Below are 18,022 nucleotides of genomic sequence, written 5' to 3' on the forward strand. Positions count from 1 at the left end.
GGGCCTTGATTCCAAATTAACATTACTGCCAAAACCATTGTTGTTTCTCAAGGGTAAGTTTTGGGTCCACAACTGTTTATCATCAATGACTCTGGCTGCACAAAAACAGCTATAGTCTGTTCAGAGCATGAAGTCGGTTCAAGGTGAGGCAGATTCCAGAATTCCCATGAGTGCAGCGCTGCCAGTTCGACCGCCAATTATCAGATTAGCACTCTCTCCCGGCCTACCCACCCACAACCCACCTGTTTATCTCTCTCTCTCTCCCTCTCTCTCCCTCCCAACCCGGGGGAGGGACCTAGGGGGACACACCGACCACCACCACCACCACTACCACCACCACAACGTGGCAACATGGGAAAAAATCGCTGCCACATGTCATAGAATTTATGCAAATCCTTGTTATAATCCTAAACATTGACACTCATTGTACTATGTAGCTTCCTTTACTATATACAGAATATATAAAATATCGCTTTCAAATAGCACATGGATGGGAAATAAGAGAGAGACGCATGTACGAAGGCTGATTTGGCAGCATGGGTAGAGGTAAACGACGATACCAGCTCCACCCTGAACCGACTTCTTGCTCGGAACAGACTATAGGGTAGAGTGCAGTACAGATAGTCAGAGGTGGGCAAGTGCGGTACTTAGTGCAGTGGTACCGCATCACAAAAAAAGTGCAGTACAGTCTCCAGGTTGTGAGTTTCAAGTTTGCAATTCACCGAGTTTGCGATAGGGACCCAAAAAATTAGATTTTTATTGAAAAATGAAATTGCGATATGACCCGAAAGGAAAAGGAAAAGGCTGTTAGAACCGGGTTTTTTCACACCTTGTTGTGGTCCTTGACTCCCTTTCTTTTCTTCCAAGAAGAAAAGAAAGAAGTCCCGCGCAACATGTGGAAAATAAGAATTAGCAAATTGAGGAGCCTGGGCCCGCAATAAACACAAACACACACACACACACACACACGGGCCTTGATAAAAATACCGTTCAGGTGGCACCGATGCAAAGGCCACGCCGCCGACTCTCATCATCACCATCACCATCATCAGCTGCCCGTCAGCTGCTCAAGCCCAGCGCGCGGTCGGGGCTGCTCGCACACATGCGCCTGGCTGCCTGGATCCCACTCACCATGCTTCCCACAGCCAATGGAAAGGCCCAGGGGGTGGGTAAGAGCAAGAAAGGGAGTCAAGGACCACAACAAGGTGTGAAAAAACCCGGTTCTAGCAGCCTTTTCCTTTTCCTTTCGGGTCATATCGCAATTTCAGTTTTCAATATAAACTGAATTTTTTGGGTCCCTATCGCAAACTCGGTGAATCGCAAACTTGAAACTCGCAACCTACGGACAGTACTGTACAACACTAAAAGTCATGGGACACTGATACAGTGCATCAGTCTGAACCGTTCAGCAGTGCCACGTGAGCCACCAGTGGTTTATGTATTCTGTGATACACCTATGGCTCAAATGGCAATACATTTACAATTCATAATGAAATTTTTGGGTATCTGGCCACTGACGGTACAAAAAGTTCATCTATTTACAATAATTGTCTCCTTTTGTCAATGCCATAAATGATAAATATTATGTTCCAAGAAATGAGTTAACATAAAGAATGATAAAGAAAGCACTCAGATGAGTAATAATGGCAACAGAAATAGAAAGAAATGGGTTTTCTTTTTAGAATCAGGAGAAAAGAACTTTTAGCTGATTTTTCAAGGAAAGTGCTTTGTACATGGCTGGCAATAAATCAGGCACATGCTTTGTATTTGTACGACGAAAACTTCCTTTTTTTGTACCCTGATGAGTAGTAATGACACTGCAAATAGGAAAGTGTTATATCATTTGAGACTGACTGCTTTCCATCAGAATAAGGGAGTATTTATATGAGTTTTCAAAGATGCTGCCTTTCATGAATGTAGCCATAAATAGGAGACTTTTTTTAAATGGAAGGCTCCTATTCTGTGCTCTGATAAGTGGTGATGGCACTTCAAAGGAAAACATTTGTTATATCTTTTTAGACTAATTGTTTTTGCATCTTGACAAAATATTATTTCATTGTATTTCAAGGGATATTGCTCTTTATTTGTCTAGCCATATGTACAAGACATGCATTTTTTGCTATATAAAAGTTTTCTTCTGACATGAATAAAAGTCCTTCAGTAAAAGTTTGGGTACTTTCATCATCAAACTTGCATTTCATTAGTCTGTTATGTGTTTCTACCAAATTTAAAGTCAAATCATTGGTACTTATTTTTTCTTTTCTCTTATCAGTGATGTACGGTACCACTGGAGGCACAAGTGGCGGCTATTATTAGTTCAAAATGTACCACCGGTGGTACATATGGTGGCAAACAAGTTAATAGCACTGATTAGGTCCCACATTGATGTCATTATCATCATAAAACAGATAAGAAGTTGGAATACGAAAAAGCTGTAGCAGGCTATACAAGGTTCTTGTTGTGTGCCTCCTCAGCATATGTCAATTTGAGTATCTGCATCCTTTTCTACAAATTTCTGAATACAAGTGAAAGAAATCTCCCCATAAGCCAACACTATTTCTAGTCTTTTTTTTTTTTTTTTTTTTTTTTTTTTACAGGACAGTTCAAGGGTGTGAAAAAAAAAGAAAGCAATGAAAAAAAAAAAGCCTGCTACTTATATACTGCTCCTGAATAGAGTACAGAGGAGTGGCCAAAAAGAAAGGTCAATTTCGGGAGGAGAGGTACCCTGGTACCCTCCTCTTGGAAGAGTTCAAGTCGTAGGCAGGAGGAAATACAGATGAAGGAAGATTGTTCCAGAATTTACCAGCGTGAGGGATGAAAGAGTGAAGATGCTGGTTAACTCTTGCATAAGGGGTTTGGACAGTGTAGGGATGAGCATGAGTAGAAAGTTGTGTGAGGCGAGGCCGCGGGAGGGGGGGAGGCAGGCAGTTAGCAAGTTCAGAAGAGCAGTCAGCGTGAAAATATCGATAGAAGATAGAAAGAGAGGCAACAATGCGACAGAATTTAAGAGGTAGAAGACTATCAGTAAAAGGAGGAGAGCTGATGAGACGAAGAGCCTTAGACTCCACTCTGTCCAATAGAGCCGTGTGAGTGGAGCCCCCCAACACGTGAGATGCATACTCCATACGAGGGCGGACAAGGCCCCCGTATATGGATAGCAACCGTGCAGGGGAGAAGAACTGGCGGAGACAATACAGAACGCCCAACCTCGAGGAAGCTGATTTAGTGAGAGAGAGAGAGAGATGTGAAGTTTCCAGTTAAGATTTTGAGTTAAGGAGAGACCGAGGATATTTAGTGTTGAAGAAGGTGACAGTTGAGTGTTGTCGAAGAATAGGGGATTGTTGTTTGGAAGATTGTGTCGAGTTGAAAGGTGGAGAAATTGAGTTTTTGAGGCATTGAAGGACACAAGGTTCCTTTTCCCCAATCGGAAATGATAGCAAGGTCTGAGGTTAAGCGTTCTGCAGCCTCCAGCCTGGAGTAATGTAATTTCTTTTGGGATGGTCTTTTATTGAAAGAAGTTGAATAATGCAGAGTGGAATCGTCGGCGTACGAGTGGACAGGACAGTTTGTTATGGAAAGAAGACCATTGATGAATAACAGGAAGAGAGTGGGTGATAGGACAGAGCCCTGTGGAACACCACTGTTAATAGGTTTAGGGGAAGAACAGTGACCGTCTACCACCGCAGAGATAGAACGGCCGGAAAGGAAACTGGAGACAAAGAAACAGAGAGAGGGATAAAATCCGAAATAGGGCAGTTTAGAAAGCAAAGACTTGTGCCAGACTCTATCGAAGGCTTTCGATATGTCTAGCGCAACAGAGAAAGTTTCACCGAAACGGAGAGGATGACCAAGAGTCAGTCAAGAGAGCAAGAAGATTGCCAGTAGAATGCCATTTGCGGAACCCATACTGACGATCAGATAGAAGGTAAGAAGTGGAGAGGTGCTTCTGAATCTTCTGGTTAAGGATTGATTCAAAAGCTTTAGATAGACAGGAAAGTAAAGCTATAGGGCAGTAGTTTGAGGGATTGGAAGTCACCCTTCTTAGGCATAGGCTGTACGAAGATATGCGAGTGTGTTCTGCTCTAAATCTAATTATTCCTTCATATACTTCACAGATACTGGCCATGGCTTTGGGGCATCTCAGGGCCTAGTACATGGCCAGAGTGAATATGAAATGTTGTACCATGCTGCACAATGCCATGTAACACAGTTCAGGGGCAGCAGCTGCTGCACTATGATGCTATGCTTGCAAACAAACATAAGGCAATGATGACAGAGCAGGCATACCAAAATTTTTCTATATGGATTCCATCTCCTTAGAATGTCATTGCCTGTAGCCATAGCTGGGCGTTATCGCGATAGGCTATTGCGATACTTTATCGCTGATAACAAAATCACGTTATTGGCCATCCGCTACTTATTTAAATATATATCAGTATCTTCGTTACTTTTGTAACCAAACCAGCGATAATCACTACTTTTTTCCGCCTCTCAGAAAAAAAAACGTTGTCTCCTCCCTACTGCGCATGCGTGGCCCGGGCATCCGGTGTTGTATGAAAAACCTTCGGGGTATGTAATATCTTCAGTGAAGAGATTTCATACTTAGATCATCAACATCAAAACACTAGGTTATTTTTTTATGTTAGACTCAAAAATCAATTTATCAAAGAGAAAAATTATTTAACTTTGCCCCAAAAATGATTATTAACTGCCTCAAATTTGATATTCCATATTCATTTGTGAGCATGCCATGGTTTTGAAGGCACCTGGTGTTGTGTTATTTGGTGTCCCATCGTCAAAAGCTGGCACTTTTGTTTACAAACACTGATCTCTCATGAACTACGCATGTTCAGACCAGTAAGCGTAGCCCTGTACAGTCTCACAAAGCTTTTTAACACATTAAGAGTTGCTGGATGGCTGATTCAGACAAACAGTACCACCATCCTCGCTGTTTCTAGAACGACACTCTGTACATATAAATATAACTCGTACAGTGTCGTTCTAGAAACAGCAGGGATGGTGGTAGTGGTACTGTATGTCTGATTCAGCCTTCCAGCAACTCTTAATTATGGTTAAAAAGCTTTGTGAGACTGTACAGGTCTACGCTTGCTGGTCTGAGCATGCGCAGTTCACGAGAGACCAGTGTTTGTAAACAAAAGCGCCAGCTTTTGACGGTGGGGACGCCAAATAACACAACACCGGTTCGGGCATTTCTAGTATCACCGTCCCTAGGTACGTGTCAACGTGTGGTTTTCAGGTTTTGTAAGTTTTCTAAAATACAGATAATGAAAATTTTAATTCATCTATGTTTTTTTATTTGAAATATCAACATAGTATCGTTTTCACCTATCGGAGTTATCGCTAACTAGTATCGGAATTATCGGTTATCAGGAATAAGGTTTTCTGTTATCATGCCCAGCTATGCCTGTGGCTATAACAGCAGCGGCTTTTAGCACAGGATTGTCTGTAAACTCTTCTCCCAAGGCAGCCAGCAGAGAGGTTTGGGGAATATCACAAGAACCTCCATCTTTGTAGCACTCAGCTAATAAAACATTTAGTTTGGCCATATGGCAAGAGGACAACATTTTTGGGCAACTTATGCAATATATTATACTGTTTCTACGGTTAATAATAGTTATTTTGTTGCTTACAGTAGCATCTCTGTGATGTAATGATTTACATGCATAGCTACAAACACAGGGGCCAAGGTTCAAATCCTGGCCCAGGCAGTCAGCACCCAGCTGTTCATCCTCCCCTTCAGGATGGTTGATAAATGGATATCTTGGGAAACTTAGGGAAGGTAAACTGTGGTAACATGGACGTCGCATTGTCCTGTGTCCCGTGACAGGCTCAAGGTCAAGTGCAACAGTGATGAGCACAAAGACCATACACACCTACAGCACTGCCCCAAGTTTTACCTTTACCCACTAATGCAGTGTTGAGGTTACAATGTGTGATAAGTACCGTAACCATTTCAGGAGGGGTCATACAACACATCCCTTTATGTTCATTATGCAAATTCTCATATGTGCTGCTTTCACAGAACCTAAACCTCACGTAAAAGAGAACCCATGCAAGTCAATTTCAATGGGAGAGGGAATATGAATCTGAGCATGAACTGTTCTTGCTGTCTATAAAGTAGGAGGAAATAAGATATATGGACATTGCAGAGGTCAAGAGAAAAGGAGTGAGGAGGAGCTGGAGGTGCTGATGTGACAAGGATGGATCATTAAGAGCAATGAGGAAAAGTATCTGAAAAGGATGAGTTGGAAAGTTTGGAAAGTTTCGTTTAGTCTTGTCATATGCCGGAGAGAGACAGAAGGGGAAGGAATTATAGGAGAAAGGAACAGATCCAAGGAGACGGGACACAACCCCCGATTAATACCAGGTACCCATTCACTGCTGGGTGGACAGGAGCATAGGGTATCGGAAAAGCCACCCAAATTTTTCCACTCCGCCCAGGAATTGAACCCGGGCTCTCTCAAAAGGATGAGAGACTATGTTATAGATTTACTGAGGTCATCACAAGTATGGTATTTATTCACTTGGGGAGTATAAGAAGGATGAGATGATCAAAGAAAAGTATGTACAAGAGCATGGTAGACATAGTAAAGGCAAGAAAAGCCACTGTAAAATAAAAGGATAGTGTTTTAGAACTGTTTAAAGAGATGGGAGATTAAGACGGGTATTTCTGTCCTTAAGCCATAGGGAGTAAAACTGCATGTGTGTACTTCATCAAGTGTAATATGATCACTTTTGTGAGTTTTCTTATTTATAAAATTAACCCCTTACCACACTATGATGCAAATGGCGTGAAAATAAATGTACCGCAAAAGTCAACCCATAATACCATTGGGGTCATTCTCAACATAAATAATACTGGAAGATAGCTGTTCACTCCACTGACATCAATTTTGGTGTGAGAAAGGGTTTCCTCCCCCTCACTAAAATGAAATGACTAACAACCCTCCAATGGCTTGTGTCGGAGCACAAGCCACATACAAAGGCAGTGTTCTCCGTCAGTCACACCTCCCACCCAGGCTGCTGTGGGATTTAGGGCCACTTTCACAGTCACGTTTGTTTGTTTTGATCGTTACCAATGAGCAGCAATCCCCGCAACCAACAAGAAATCCGCTTTCACAGTCGTCTTTCGCGGTGCTGTTTGTTTGCATCAGTACCAGAGATTGGAACCTCTGGTAGCTGCAGGGGCTCCCCAGTGGAGCTTACCAATGACATTAATTAGTAAATAATACAAATTCTTGCTCTCAAATGGTTATATTATTTCTTTAAATAGATGTGAAAAAATATTAAACAATACAGCAACACATTGCACAGCTTCAATGGTAATATGAGAAAAAATTTAGAATTTGAATGACATGAACTCACTTCACCTGCTGACCAGTAAACGTCCTACTGAGAATTTCAATTTGATTGATTTATGGTTTAATGTTGCAAAAGTACACAACAAAGAAGGGAGAGACCTTAATAATACTTGTCACCATTATTCAACTGTTACGCCTTCTTTGTCAAACTCGTATTATTCTATTTAGACTAATATGTATGTATAGGGCATATATATAATGAAATCAGCCCTATTAACCCTTTCCTTGCGCGCGGTGCGGACGTGACTATCTCCTCAGGCGCAGTTGGGGAGCCCAATGGGGGGTCTCTTTTAACCTCTGTATCTCAAAAACTATTCATCACAGCCAAAAACCAAAAACACCACTGGAAAGAGGAGGTCCAGATCTATAGGAGTCAGTTATGTATGCCTCTCTTGCGAACGTACATGCACGTTCAGGGAGTGTTGAATGTTAACACTCACGTCGGTGCGTGCAGGATGATCAGCCATATTGAGGCAACTGCGGACATCTCTCCTTCAGACTCTGGCAAGGTAGTATTGCCAACTGCAATATTTACAACTATTTGGTCAGAGAATCAGTCAGGTGATAGATGAAGCTATGCAAAAATGCCGCTATATTGGGCAAGAACATCCACCAGTTACTCGTCCGTAGATTTGCCGCGCTGGGCTGATATGATTTTCCACCAAATTTAGTGAAGAACCCACTCAATTGGCAATCCTGTGTTGTGAGAATTAGTGTTGGAACACTCTCATACGCGGGAGATTTGAGTGCAGGTGGAGCTCGCAGCGAGCGTTTAGCGCCACCGGCAAATACGCCTAACGCTCGCTGCGAGCGTTTAGCAATGAAAGGGTTAAGTAAAGAATAAATGTGGTCTGATAAATAAGTGTGAATAATGAATAAATGTAACTGATATAGGTGAAGAGTCTGTCTCGCTGACATCTGCTAATATAAGAGAACTTTAATTAATACTTCTCACCATTATTTCACCTTTTCTGCCTAGGAAATATTAGGCTATCAGCAGATTTGAGGGGTGTATCAGCAACACACTCCATATTTTTCATCATATTTAGTCTTCACAGTTACTCTTTATATCTATATTTCACGTTTACTTTTTGTACGTTTATTTTTCACATTACTCCTTCATAATCCTCCGCTCAGCTGATGTAATGTTGACATTTCCCGCCGCTCCAGCATACCAACACTGCCGAATCACGCGCCTTCGTCATGTCATGATTGTTACCACGCTGGTAGTCGCCGATACCACAAAAACAGCGACTGTGAAAGCGGATCGAGGCGATAGTAATGCCTGTTACCAGGATGGTAGGGCCTTTGGTTAGGGTGCGTACCAGACAACTGTGAAAGCTGCCCTTAAACCTTTCACACACCCCATGGCCACACAGCACAGCGGGTGTTATGGCATGAGCACTGCTTTCAACTGCAGCTGTACATGAAGGAATCAAAGGACCTGCAACACTGCTGAATGATGACATGTGTACTCCCAACATTATTTCATTGATATTTCATTGTTATCTAAATTATCATGTTTTATATACGTTTTATATATGTTTTATTCTGGTGATAGCTTTTCCTTTGATCAATTATCTTGGTATATAAAAAGTTGTATCATGATTCTAAGGATACCATGATAATGATACTTGAACTCTCAAGTGGAGCACATCTTGACCCACTCTCCCTTCGCTGAAATCTCCATCTTGGGAGATTTTAATATTCACCACTAGCTTTGGTTTTCATCCTCTTTCACTGACCAACCTGGTGAACAAGCCTACAACTTTGCTCTCCTCAATGACCTAGAGCAGTTGGTTCAGCACCCTACACGTATTCCCGACCGTCTTGGAGACCGGCCCAACATACTAGATCTCTTCCTTACCTCTAACCCTTCTGCTTACTCTGTCAAACTGTTCTCTCCATTGGGCTCCTCCGATTACAACCTTATTTCTGTATCCTGTCTTATCACTCCTGTACACCCTCTGGACCCACCAAAGAGGCGATGCTTCTGGCATTTTGCTTCAGCTCAGTGGCACGACCTGAGGATGTACTTTTCCGATTTCCCGTGGAATGATTACTGCTTCCAGGATAGAGACCCCTCTGTGTGTGCCCAGTGCATCACAGAGGTGATTGTCTCTGGAATGGAGGCATACATTCCATGTACTTTCTCTACTCCTCACACATGACTTTCTACTCAAGCTCATCCCTTTACTGTCCAAATCCCTTTTACAAGAGTTAACCAGCATCTTCACTCTTTTATCCCTCACACTGGTAAATTCTGGAACAATCTTCCTTCTTCTGTATTTCCTCCTGCCTACGACGAACTCTTTCAAGAGGAGGGTATCAGGACACCTCTCCTCCCGAAATTGACCTATCTTTTGGCCACTCCTCTAACTCTTTTTAGGAGCAGTGAGTATCGGTTTTTTTTTTAACATGTTACCTTTTTTTATGCCCTTGAACTGACTCCTCTGCTGTAAAAAAAAAAAAAAAAAAAAAATCTTATGGAAATGTATAGTATTTATAAGCTCATGAAGATAATTACACAGCTAAGGGAGTGAGAAGTCAAAATGATTTTACTTATGCTGAAGCTCACCAATTTACTACATATGTATAATTGCATCCGTCAACTTTTAAATTCCACCACAAGAAAACGTCAATATGATAATTATATTTTCAGGAGTCTGTTCCTTGCTGCGTAATGTTCAATGTGCTAGAAATATGTTAAATGTTTGTAAGATATTTTTTGCAAAAAATAAAGAGGACATTTCTCTTTTTCATTAAATGTTCATTATTGCTCAATTTTCTCAGTAATTAATGCTGCAGCAAAATCATGATAGCACAGTAATCCTCACAAAATTCAGCTGATGATAATGTATACTATTTACTGACTTAATGAGAATATTTTGCAGCACAACATGTGTGAAATCAAAATTATTTCATTTGCACTGATGCAAAGCTCACCGCCTGAATTCCACCACCAGATAAATATGTGGGCTCCTGTGATACAAATTTTATGAGTATCTTTCCTGATCTGTGGTTTACAGTATTTGCTAAAAAGTTGATTTATTATTTGCTTTAAGAAAAAAGGGCATTTTTTTCCCACTATTATGTATCTCAAGAACTAATATTCACATTGACATTCAACAGTCACACAAAGGATCATCATAAAATTCTGATATTACATATCCACTTACATTTATAAACTGGCCCACAATGTTTTTAGCTATGGAGGTGGGAACATAAAGTAAGTTGAAAAATTGTTTATATGTAGCCTACATGCATACTTTATTCCACATGGATCTATAAGATGTTGTTATATATTTTCTTTATTATCTCATGTCAAACTAACCAACAAAAAAAAAAAAAACACTGATAAATTATTTATAAGGATAAAAGTATTTTCTGGGGGCAAATATTGACTAACAAAATACTTTGGTGAATGGAAAAAATGCCTGGAGCTGACCTATAGAGGCATGGGATGCAAAAAACCACGGAAAATAAAACTTATGAAACTCATGGTGCCCCGAGGGGTTAAGATGCTATAACCAACAATGATGTTACATCCCATGCAGAGGAATTTGTCCACAGACCACCTTGAGCCCTTGGTGCGACAGCATTGTGTCTTCAAAAGTTTGGAAGGATCAGTGGTGGTTACATATCTGCATTTTTTCACTTTTAGAACTCAAAATATTGACATTTTTGCATTTAATGAATGATGACTTTACCCTTAGTACTTGAGAAAGGAATACAATATTTCCAAATGAAAAAGTACCAAGTGTAACAGATCAAAGTGTTCAATAAAGTATGGCTAAATCAATATTACAAACAGGGAAGAAATATAAATTGCACACGTGGCAAGGGAAATCTCTTGGTTAAGCCGTTCCCAGTGTAAAACCACAGAAGATGGAAACTATTCTAGAAGAGTAGACTAAGGAAAAAAATATGGCAGGTGACAGTGAGGCGTCTTGTCTGGCTATACTTGGATAGGGAGGGTACTCTTGGGCGTGGTTGGTGGTGTCTGTGGCATGTACTGATTCAAAATGCCACAAGATGAATAATTAAACTAAAAGTGGAAAAATTCATTAGACAGTAACAATTTAATTTTGATTGCTTTCTATGAAAAAGCATAGCTAGAAAGACTATATATAAATTCCCATCAAGCATGGTTAGCCCACTGGAGTAAGTGTATCCTTCATCATCCACCACAAAACAATGTCAACTGCTCAAACATTCCATCTCGCCATGGCAAGTCAAATGTCACTTATCTATCAGGAGAATCATCTGAGGCAAGAACAAATGAACATCAGACATGAGACAAAATATCTTGAAAAGCGAGCCATTACACGGTGAACATGTCAGGAGATGCTGTGCTCTAACCTCCACACAGGAAATTCCCCAAGATAGCAGTCCATCCTGTTTTCTGGTAAGGTTTGTAAGAACAAAAAGCTCATGTCCCATTGCCAGCACGATGAATATCACCCTTAAGGAGGCTACCAATATAACAGGAAAGGAGGCACCCTAAGGAGATGTCAGTCTATGGCTTTCTGCATGAGGAGAGAGACACACCTGCATCTCCTCCGTGTACACAGCAGGTAAGTCACCTCGGCCTTGAAATAGGTGTGCTGCCATCATAGAGACAAAGGTGTGCCATAAGTAACATGTTTTGGGGCTCATCATGTTTCTTACACTAGGCTATGGCGTACAACCTTTGACGATGATGACAATACCAAAGGTATAAAAATACTGTAATTGAATAATACAACACCAGAGGATTTCTGCACTTTTCCCATTAGCAAATAACTGCAGCTACAAATAAGATTAACAAGTACTAAACCAAATGACACAGCAGCAATCTAATATTAGACAAACTTAGCCGATCTCCAAATCTGTGATATAAGTTTCTGCCAATTAGTTACATACATCACATAGAGCTCAAAGAACAAGTCCTAGGATATCCATCAAATATAAATCTTGTACGTACTTCTTACTAACTATCATATACCATACTCCCAATCTTGTGGACAGGACAACTGATGATTACTGGAAACTAGAAAGGACATCCAAATTCCATCTGATCTGACAAACAAGACTAACAAGCCAAAAGAACAATAGTCCTCTTAAAAGCATGCCTATTACATAGTCTACAAAGTCTCTCTCTCTCTCTCTCTCTCTCTGTACAACTGAATACCTCCTCTATGAGAGCAACTAATGTATAACCAAAACCAAATCAATGATTAATTTTCTGCCTCATTGTCTTATGTTAATAAATACTTCGCCATGGTAACAGTTATCAGACCCCTGCAACAAAGAGCTGGCAATTAACTCTAATCCCTTAAGATTCTAGAAATTTTCTAATAACCAATACTTTTTAACATCCAGCCTGATAATGAACCATAAGAAAGATTGGCAGTAATGTTATAACTGATAAAGTATCTGAAGCTTTACTGAATGCACTTGATAACAGAATCTGTGCAAATTATGTTTAAATTGTATTTCAATGTCTAAAGTAGGCAATGAATGATGTGTGTTGTGTGGCTGAGGGGTGAACTCTCCCTCCAAGACTGTAAATGTTTGCTTGCCCCAGGCACCCCGTCCAGTGATTTTCTTTCTTTTAAAGAGTAAAAGAAGCAGCTTAGCTTATGTCAGTTCAACTTGCTTAATAGTTATTTTACTAGTGCTTCATGACTTACTAACATCAAGAAACTATTGTTTTTATTACTGAGGGTAAATAAAACATTATAAAAGCTCAAAACATGATGAGCAAGCCATTAGATATATTAACCATTGTTTAAGGGAACAAGACCGATAAGTGGCCTGATAAGTTCTCAGAGGGTAAAGAACTAACTACAAAGTTCCACTGAAAGCCAAATTATATACCAAGATTAGGGGCAATAACAACCACACTAAAGCACAACTGCTCTTCATGGTCATGTAATCCACAGCAAGTAAAATAAGCAGAAAAACAGGTATTGAGACAAGGAAAATAGGCTAACACAAGTGATCCCTTTCAGCTATTAAAATAAATCACAATAGTCCAAGGTGATGTAAGCCATTGTGATGCTTTGAGGTGGCCCTGGAGTGAGGATTGGTCATGTGCAGATAAGCTACATGTCTTTACTTCCCCCCCACTAGTGTCTGTGGCTCAGTGGACAGGTGCCACATGCTGCCAGCTTAGTTTGCAATGTTGATCAGTGCATGCCAACAATCCTGCCATCCTGCCTTGGCCAATGATAACCACTTTGCTCATTCATCCTTCCATCTGATGCACACACACACACACACACACACACACACACACACACACACACAAGGAGAGAGACCTGGGAGGATAATGAACAGCCTGAGAGTCATGTTAATGGGATATTCTGTGATATGTACAGAATGGTAAGAAATATAGAATTAGCATTCCACTACATGGATAAGGATATGATGAAGATAATAACCACTATGATTAGACCAAAATTGGAATATGCGGAAACGGTGTGGTCTCCCCATAAGAAGAAACACATAAAAAACTAGAAAGAATACAAAGGAAGGCAACGAAAAAGGTTCCAGAGCTTGAGGGATTGTCAAATGAAGAAAGGTTATAGGAAATGGACCTACCAACACGGGATCAAAGAAGAGAAAGGGGAGACCTAATACAAATTTATAAACTATTAATTAAAATGGAGGAAGTAGACAATGAGGAGTTACAGTACTACTAAGAGAAGGAAGAAACGTCAGCAACACACGAGGGCACAGTAAAAAGTTGAGGAAAGGAAGATGCTTGAGAGACATAAAGAAATATAGCTTCCCGCAAAGAAACATAGAGGTTTGGAACAGACTAAGTGAGGATGTAGTATTGACAAAGCGTGTGCACAACTTTAAGGAAAAATTGGACAAATACAGATACGGAGACGGGACCACATAAGCGTAAGCCCAGGCCGTGTAAAACTACAACTAGGTAAATACACACATACACACACACACACACAAACACACACACACACACAAAGCTAGAATTCATTACACTTGATGTTTTTGTTATTCCACCCTCAATCCACTATGTATTCTGCTTTTATAAATAACTGCTAGGTTCATAACTGTATTCCACCATCACCTTGGAATACAGTGGGTTAGTATGCTTGCCACAGCTTGTAAATATTCTTACAGCACATCATGGTAACACAGAGGCAGGGATTAACCTGCTGATGTAACTCTTATACATCCTATAAAGCAGATCATACTTTGCCAAAAAATTAATTATCACAATCTGTCTATATATATGCCTACTCTCCCAAGTGAATGGCGATGACAGCATGAGAGATGATCACTGTCATGCTGCCATCAACATTCACCCATTAGAGATGGCCTGCCACCAGTTTTATAATTAGATTGTCTTAATTTTCTATAGACTTTAATCTGAACTGCATTATATAATAAGTAAAATATTCCTATTCTTTACTTATAACCAACCTAACCCAATAATGAAATACACGAAAAAATACCCCAATCAAATTTCTCCCCCTTCTCTTTATATTATTGCCAAGATCCAATAACAAATAAAAAATGATAATGACCCAAACTGAGTCCCCTTAAATAGCAGACAAGGATTTGAAAAACAAGACAGTGACAAATAATAAAATTATTTTGTCCCCACTCCTGCACCCCCCCCAAGCAACCATTTTTGTCAGGACAACACAATCACAACTATGGCCACCATGCCTATTTGTTACCTTATTTTTATGTCTGACACAAGTAACTTTAGATGACAACCCAAGGGCTGTGCCACTAGTCATTAGGTTGTGTGCCACTGATACTGATGTGTTGATGAATATCTTCATGCTTCACTAATCCATTAGTAATGAAACAGCCATCTTTAACACAAGATAAACCTACTTAACTATGGATCATGACTTCAGGAACTTTAACCAATTTCTTAATTTTCATGATAAAAGCTCAGTTCTGGAACACCATCCATGGCAACTGTATCATATTGTTGAAAACAACTTATATTATTATGGCAGCACAAATATGACATATGAGCTCGATGAATACTAACCAATCCTTTACTATGTTGGCAGCACAAATATGATGAATACTAACCAATCCTTTACTATGTTACCAAAACCAAACTTGCCAAACCCAAACTAATGACCTGAACAAACCCAATGAACTCAACCCCATTAATTATGACAAACTGGGCCTTTTAGGATCTTAATGAGCACATACTTTTGTTTTATCAGACATCTTAATGGTATCCGGGGTTTATCATTTGTTTCACCAAAGAGAGGTCTGAGGATAGCATGCAACAGGTTGTTTATAGAAACATAGCAGGTGGAGGATTTCCTTGGCCTCTGCTCCCAAATTTGAGTTACCGTAATCTGACATGTAACAGGGACAGACAAAGCTCTCAGGGTTGTCTGTTCATGTTGAACTCAGCATGGGTCACGAAGGTTCCTTGGTTAAGTATGCACCCACACTAGTGTCCAAGTAGCAGTAATTCCTTAGCTAACCTGACTGACACCACGATATTGAGGCTAAATTGGTAGGATAATAATTTGATAACTTTTTATGTAAATCTGTAGAATGTGATGTATATACTGGATACAAGGGTAGGTGGTGCTGTGCTGCACCTCAGCTGCAGCACAGCACACACCCACAGCAGTCAAGTGACTGTATTAGTGGCTGGCTGTGGACTTTGTTTGGTGGAAGTAAACAACATAATGTGGTGGGTGGGGAAAGAAGCCCATGCCCTGTGTAGCTGGGTGGTGGTGCCCGGTGGGGGAGATCCCTCAGCAGTGTGTGTGTCCCCTGCCCGGATTAGTCAGCAAGGCAGGGCAGGGCAGGGCACCACGACCCTGGCCTCCAGTGACCAGGACGCGCCCTGCCCTGGCCGTGGCCTGCAGCAGGGCGTGCCTGGCCGCCCCGCCCCGCCCGTGTAGGACAGGGCGGCCAGGGCACACCAGCACCGAGGCCTGCAGAGGCTAAGGGAGGGGGGGGGGGGTGCACAAGGCGCCAGTGGGCACCCCCATGTAAACAAGGGGGCGGCCTGGCCCGCGGGGCCCGCCACGCCCGTGCCGCTCACCGCTCATCCATGCTGAAGGCTCATTCCTCAGCGGAGGTCTCCGGAGCGGCTGGTCTGTCATGTAATCCCGTGTTGAGGGCCGCTGCTTGACGGATGTTTGGCGCTGTGTTCTGCAGGGGAAGGGCCGCCCTGTGCCGCCCCCAGGGGTCGCCAACCCTCACGCTCACTGTTTCACTGACTTGCTATCTTTGCCACACGCCACACACTGACAAACACGGCCTCTGGGTCACGGAGACGCGGGAAACGCGAGAAAAACACTACCACTGTCACTGTCACCCCGTCACGCTGGCCGCCATGTTGGCCGCGGAGCCGCCTACTCCTGGCGAAGTAGCGCCGCCGCCACGGCCCCCAGCCGCCCCAGCCACGCCATTAACAGCCTGTTGCTGGCCCCTGGCTGGCCTCACAACCCCCAGGGACACCCTCGGGGATTGTAGGAACAACTGGGTCCATCTAACACAATATTGAAATTGGTCCACTTGTGGGCTCAAATAATTTAAGGACAATATACACAACTGTTTAGAAATGAATGATAATCTTCAAATATGTTTTTTCTAGCAGTTCCACCTTTCAAAACACGTCAAATACATTCAGTATTGAAGAACAGTTCCTCCTCCTCCTGCCGTATTCGAAGATCGCTAAAATATTTCCCCGCAAAAATCCTCTCTGACATCACTCTTAACAATGCGAGTTGCTCACTTTTATAATAGTCAATTATTTTTCAATGCACTAGCGATTTATGCAACCTTCCTTCCCTCTGCAGGGTGTTCTTTTCACCGCAAGTGTTCGATGTGATGGTGCGACACGTCTGTGCGAACAAAAACTTGCCCCACTCAGGCCCAGCACGACATTCCACGTGAAAGAAAGTGTAACATGATTTCCGGATCTTGGAGTAATATAATAAAAGCACGAGACGATGTAGAGGGCGAGGGTGGCTGCGGAGGCTGTGTGTGTGTGTGTGTGTGTGAGAGACACAGCTTGTATGTGTAACGTGCGTGTTTACATTGAGTGGGAGTAAATAGTGTGTGTGTGTGTGTGTGGCACAACTTGTATATATGTGTAACGTGCGTCTTTACATCCAGTGGGAGTAAATATACAGTGTGTGTGTGTGTGACATACCTTGCATGTGTAACGTGCGTGTTTACATCGAGTGGGAGTAAATATACAGTGTGTGTGTGTGTGTGTGTGTGTGACATAACTTGTACGTGTAACGTGCGTGTTTACATCCAGTGGGAGTAAATACAGTGTGTGTGTGTGTGTGTGACACAGCTTGTATGTGTATCGTGCGTGTTTACACCGAGTGGGAGTAAATAGTGTGTGTGTGTGTGTGTGTGTGTGTGTGACACAACTTGTATGTGTAACGTGCGTGTTTACACCGAGTTACAGTGTGTGTGAGACACAACTTGTATATATGTGTAACGTGCGTGTTTACACCGAGTGGGAGTAAATAGTGTGTGTGTGTGTGTGTGACACAACTTGTATGTGTAACGTGCGTGTTTACACCGAGTGGGAGTAAATACAGTACGTGTGTGTGTGTGTGTGTGTGAGAGAGAGAGATATAGAGAGAGAACCTAGTATGTGTAACGTACGT

At 41.7% G+C, this 18,022-nt stretch overlaps 1 protein-coding gene across 4 annotated transcripts in view; it reads right to left on the reverse strand.

The window, feature by feature from the left end:
• The window catches only part of LOC126983507 (rho guanine nucleotide exchange factor 11-like), a 106,554-nt gene extending 89,417 nt beyond the window's left edge, over positions 1-17,137 (reverse strand). For 2 of the 4 annotated variants that reach the window (XM_050836284.1, XM_050836275.1), the window contains exon 1: positions 16,435-17,136. In XM_050836284.1, coding sequence (XP_050692241.1) covers positions 16,435-16,445 — 11 coding nt within the window. In that variant the 5' untranslated portion in view covers positions 16,446-17,136. Of the gene's footprint in view, positions 1-16,434 lie in introns of all 4 variants that reach the window. The other 2 variants (XM_050836259.1, XM_050836268.1) reach the window with 2 other exon arrangements.
• Positions 17,138-18,022: the final 885 nt, after the last annotated feature.

Source organism: Eriocheir sinensis, chromosome 5 (assembly GCF_024679095.1).
Source record: "Eriocheir sinensis breed Jianghai 21 chromosome 5, ASM2467909v1, whole genome shotgun sequence".
Lineage (NCBI taxonomy): Eukaryota > Metazoa > Arthropoda > Malacostraca > Decapoda > Varunidae > Eriocheir > Eriocheir sinensis.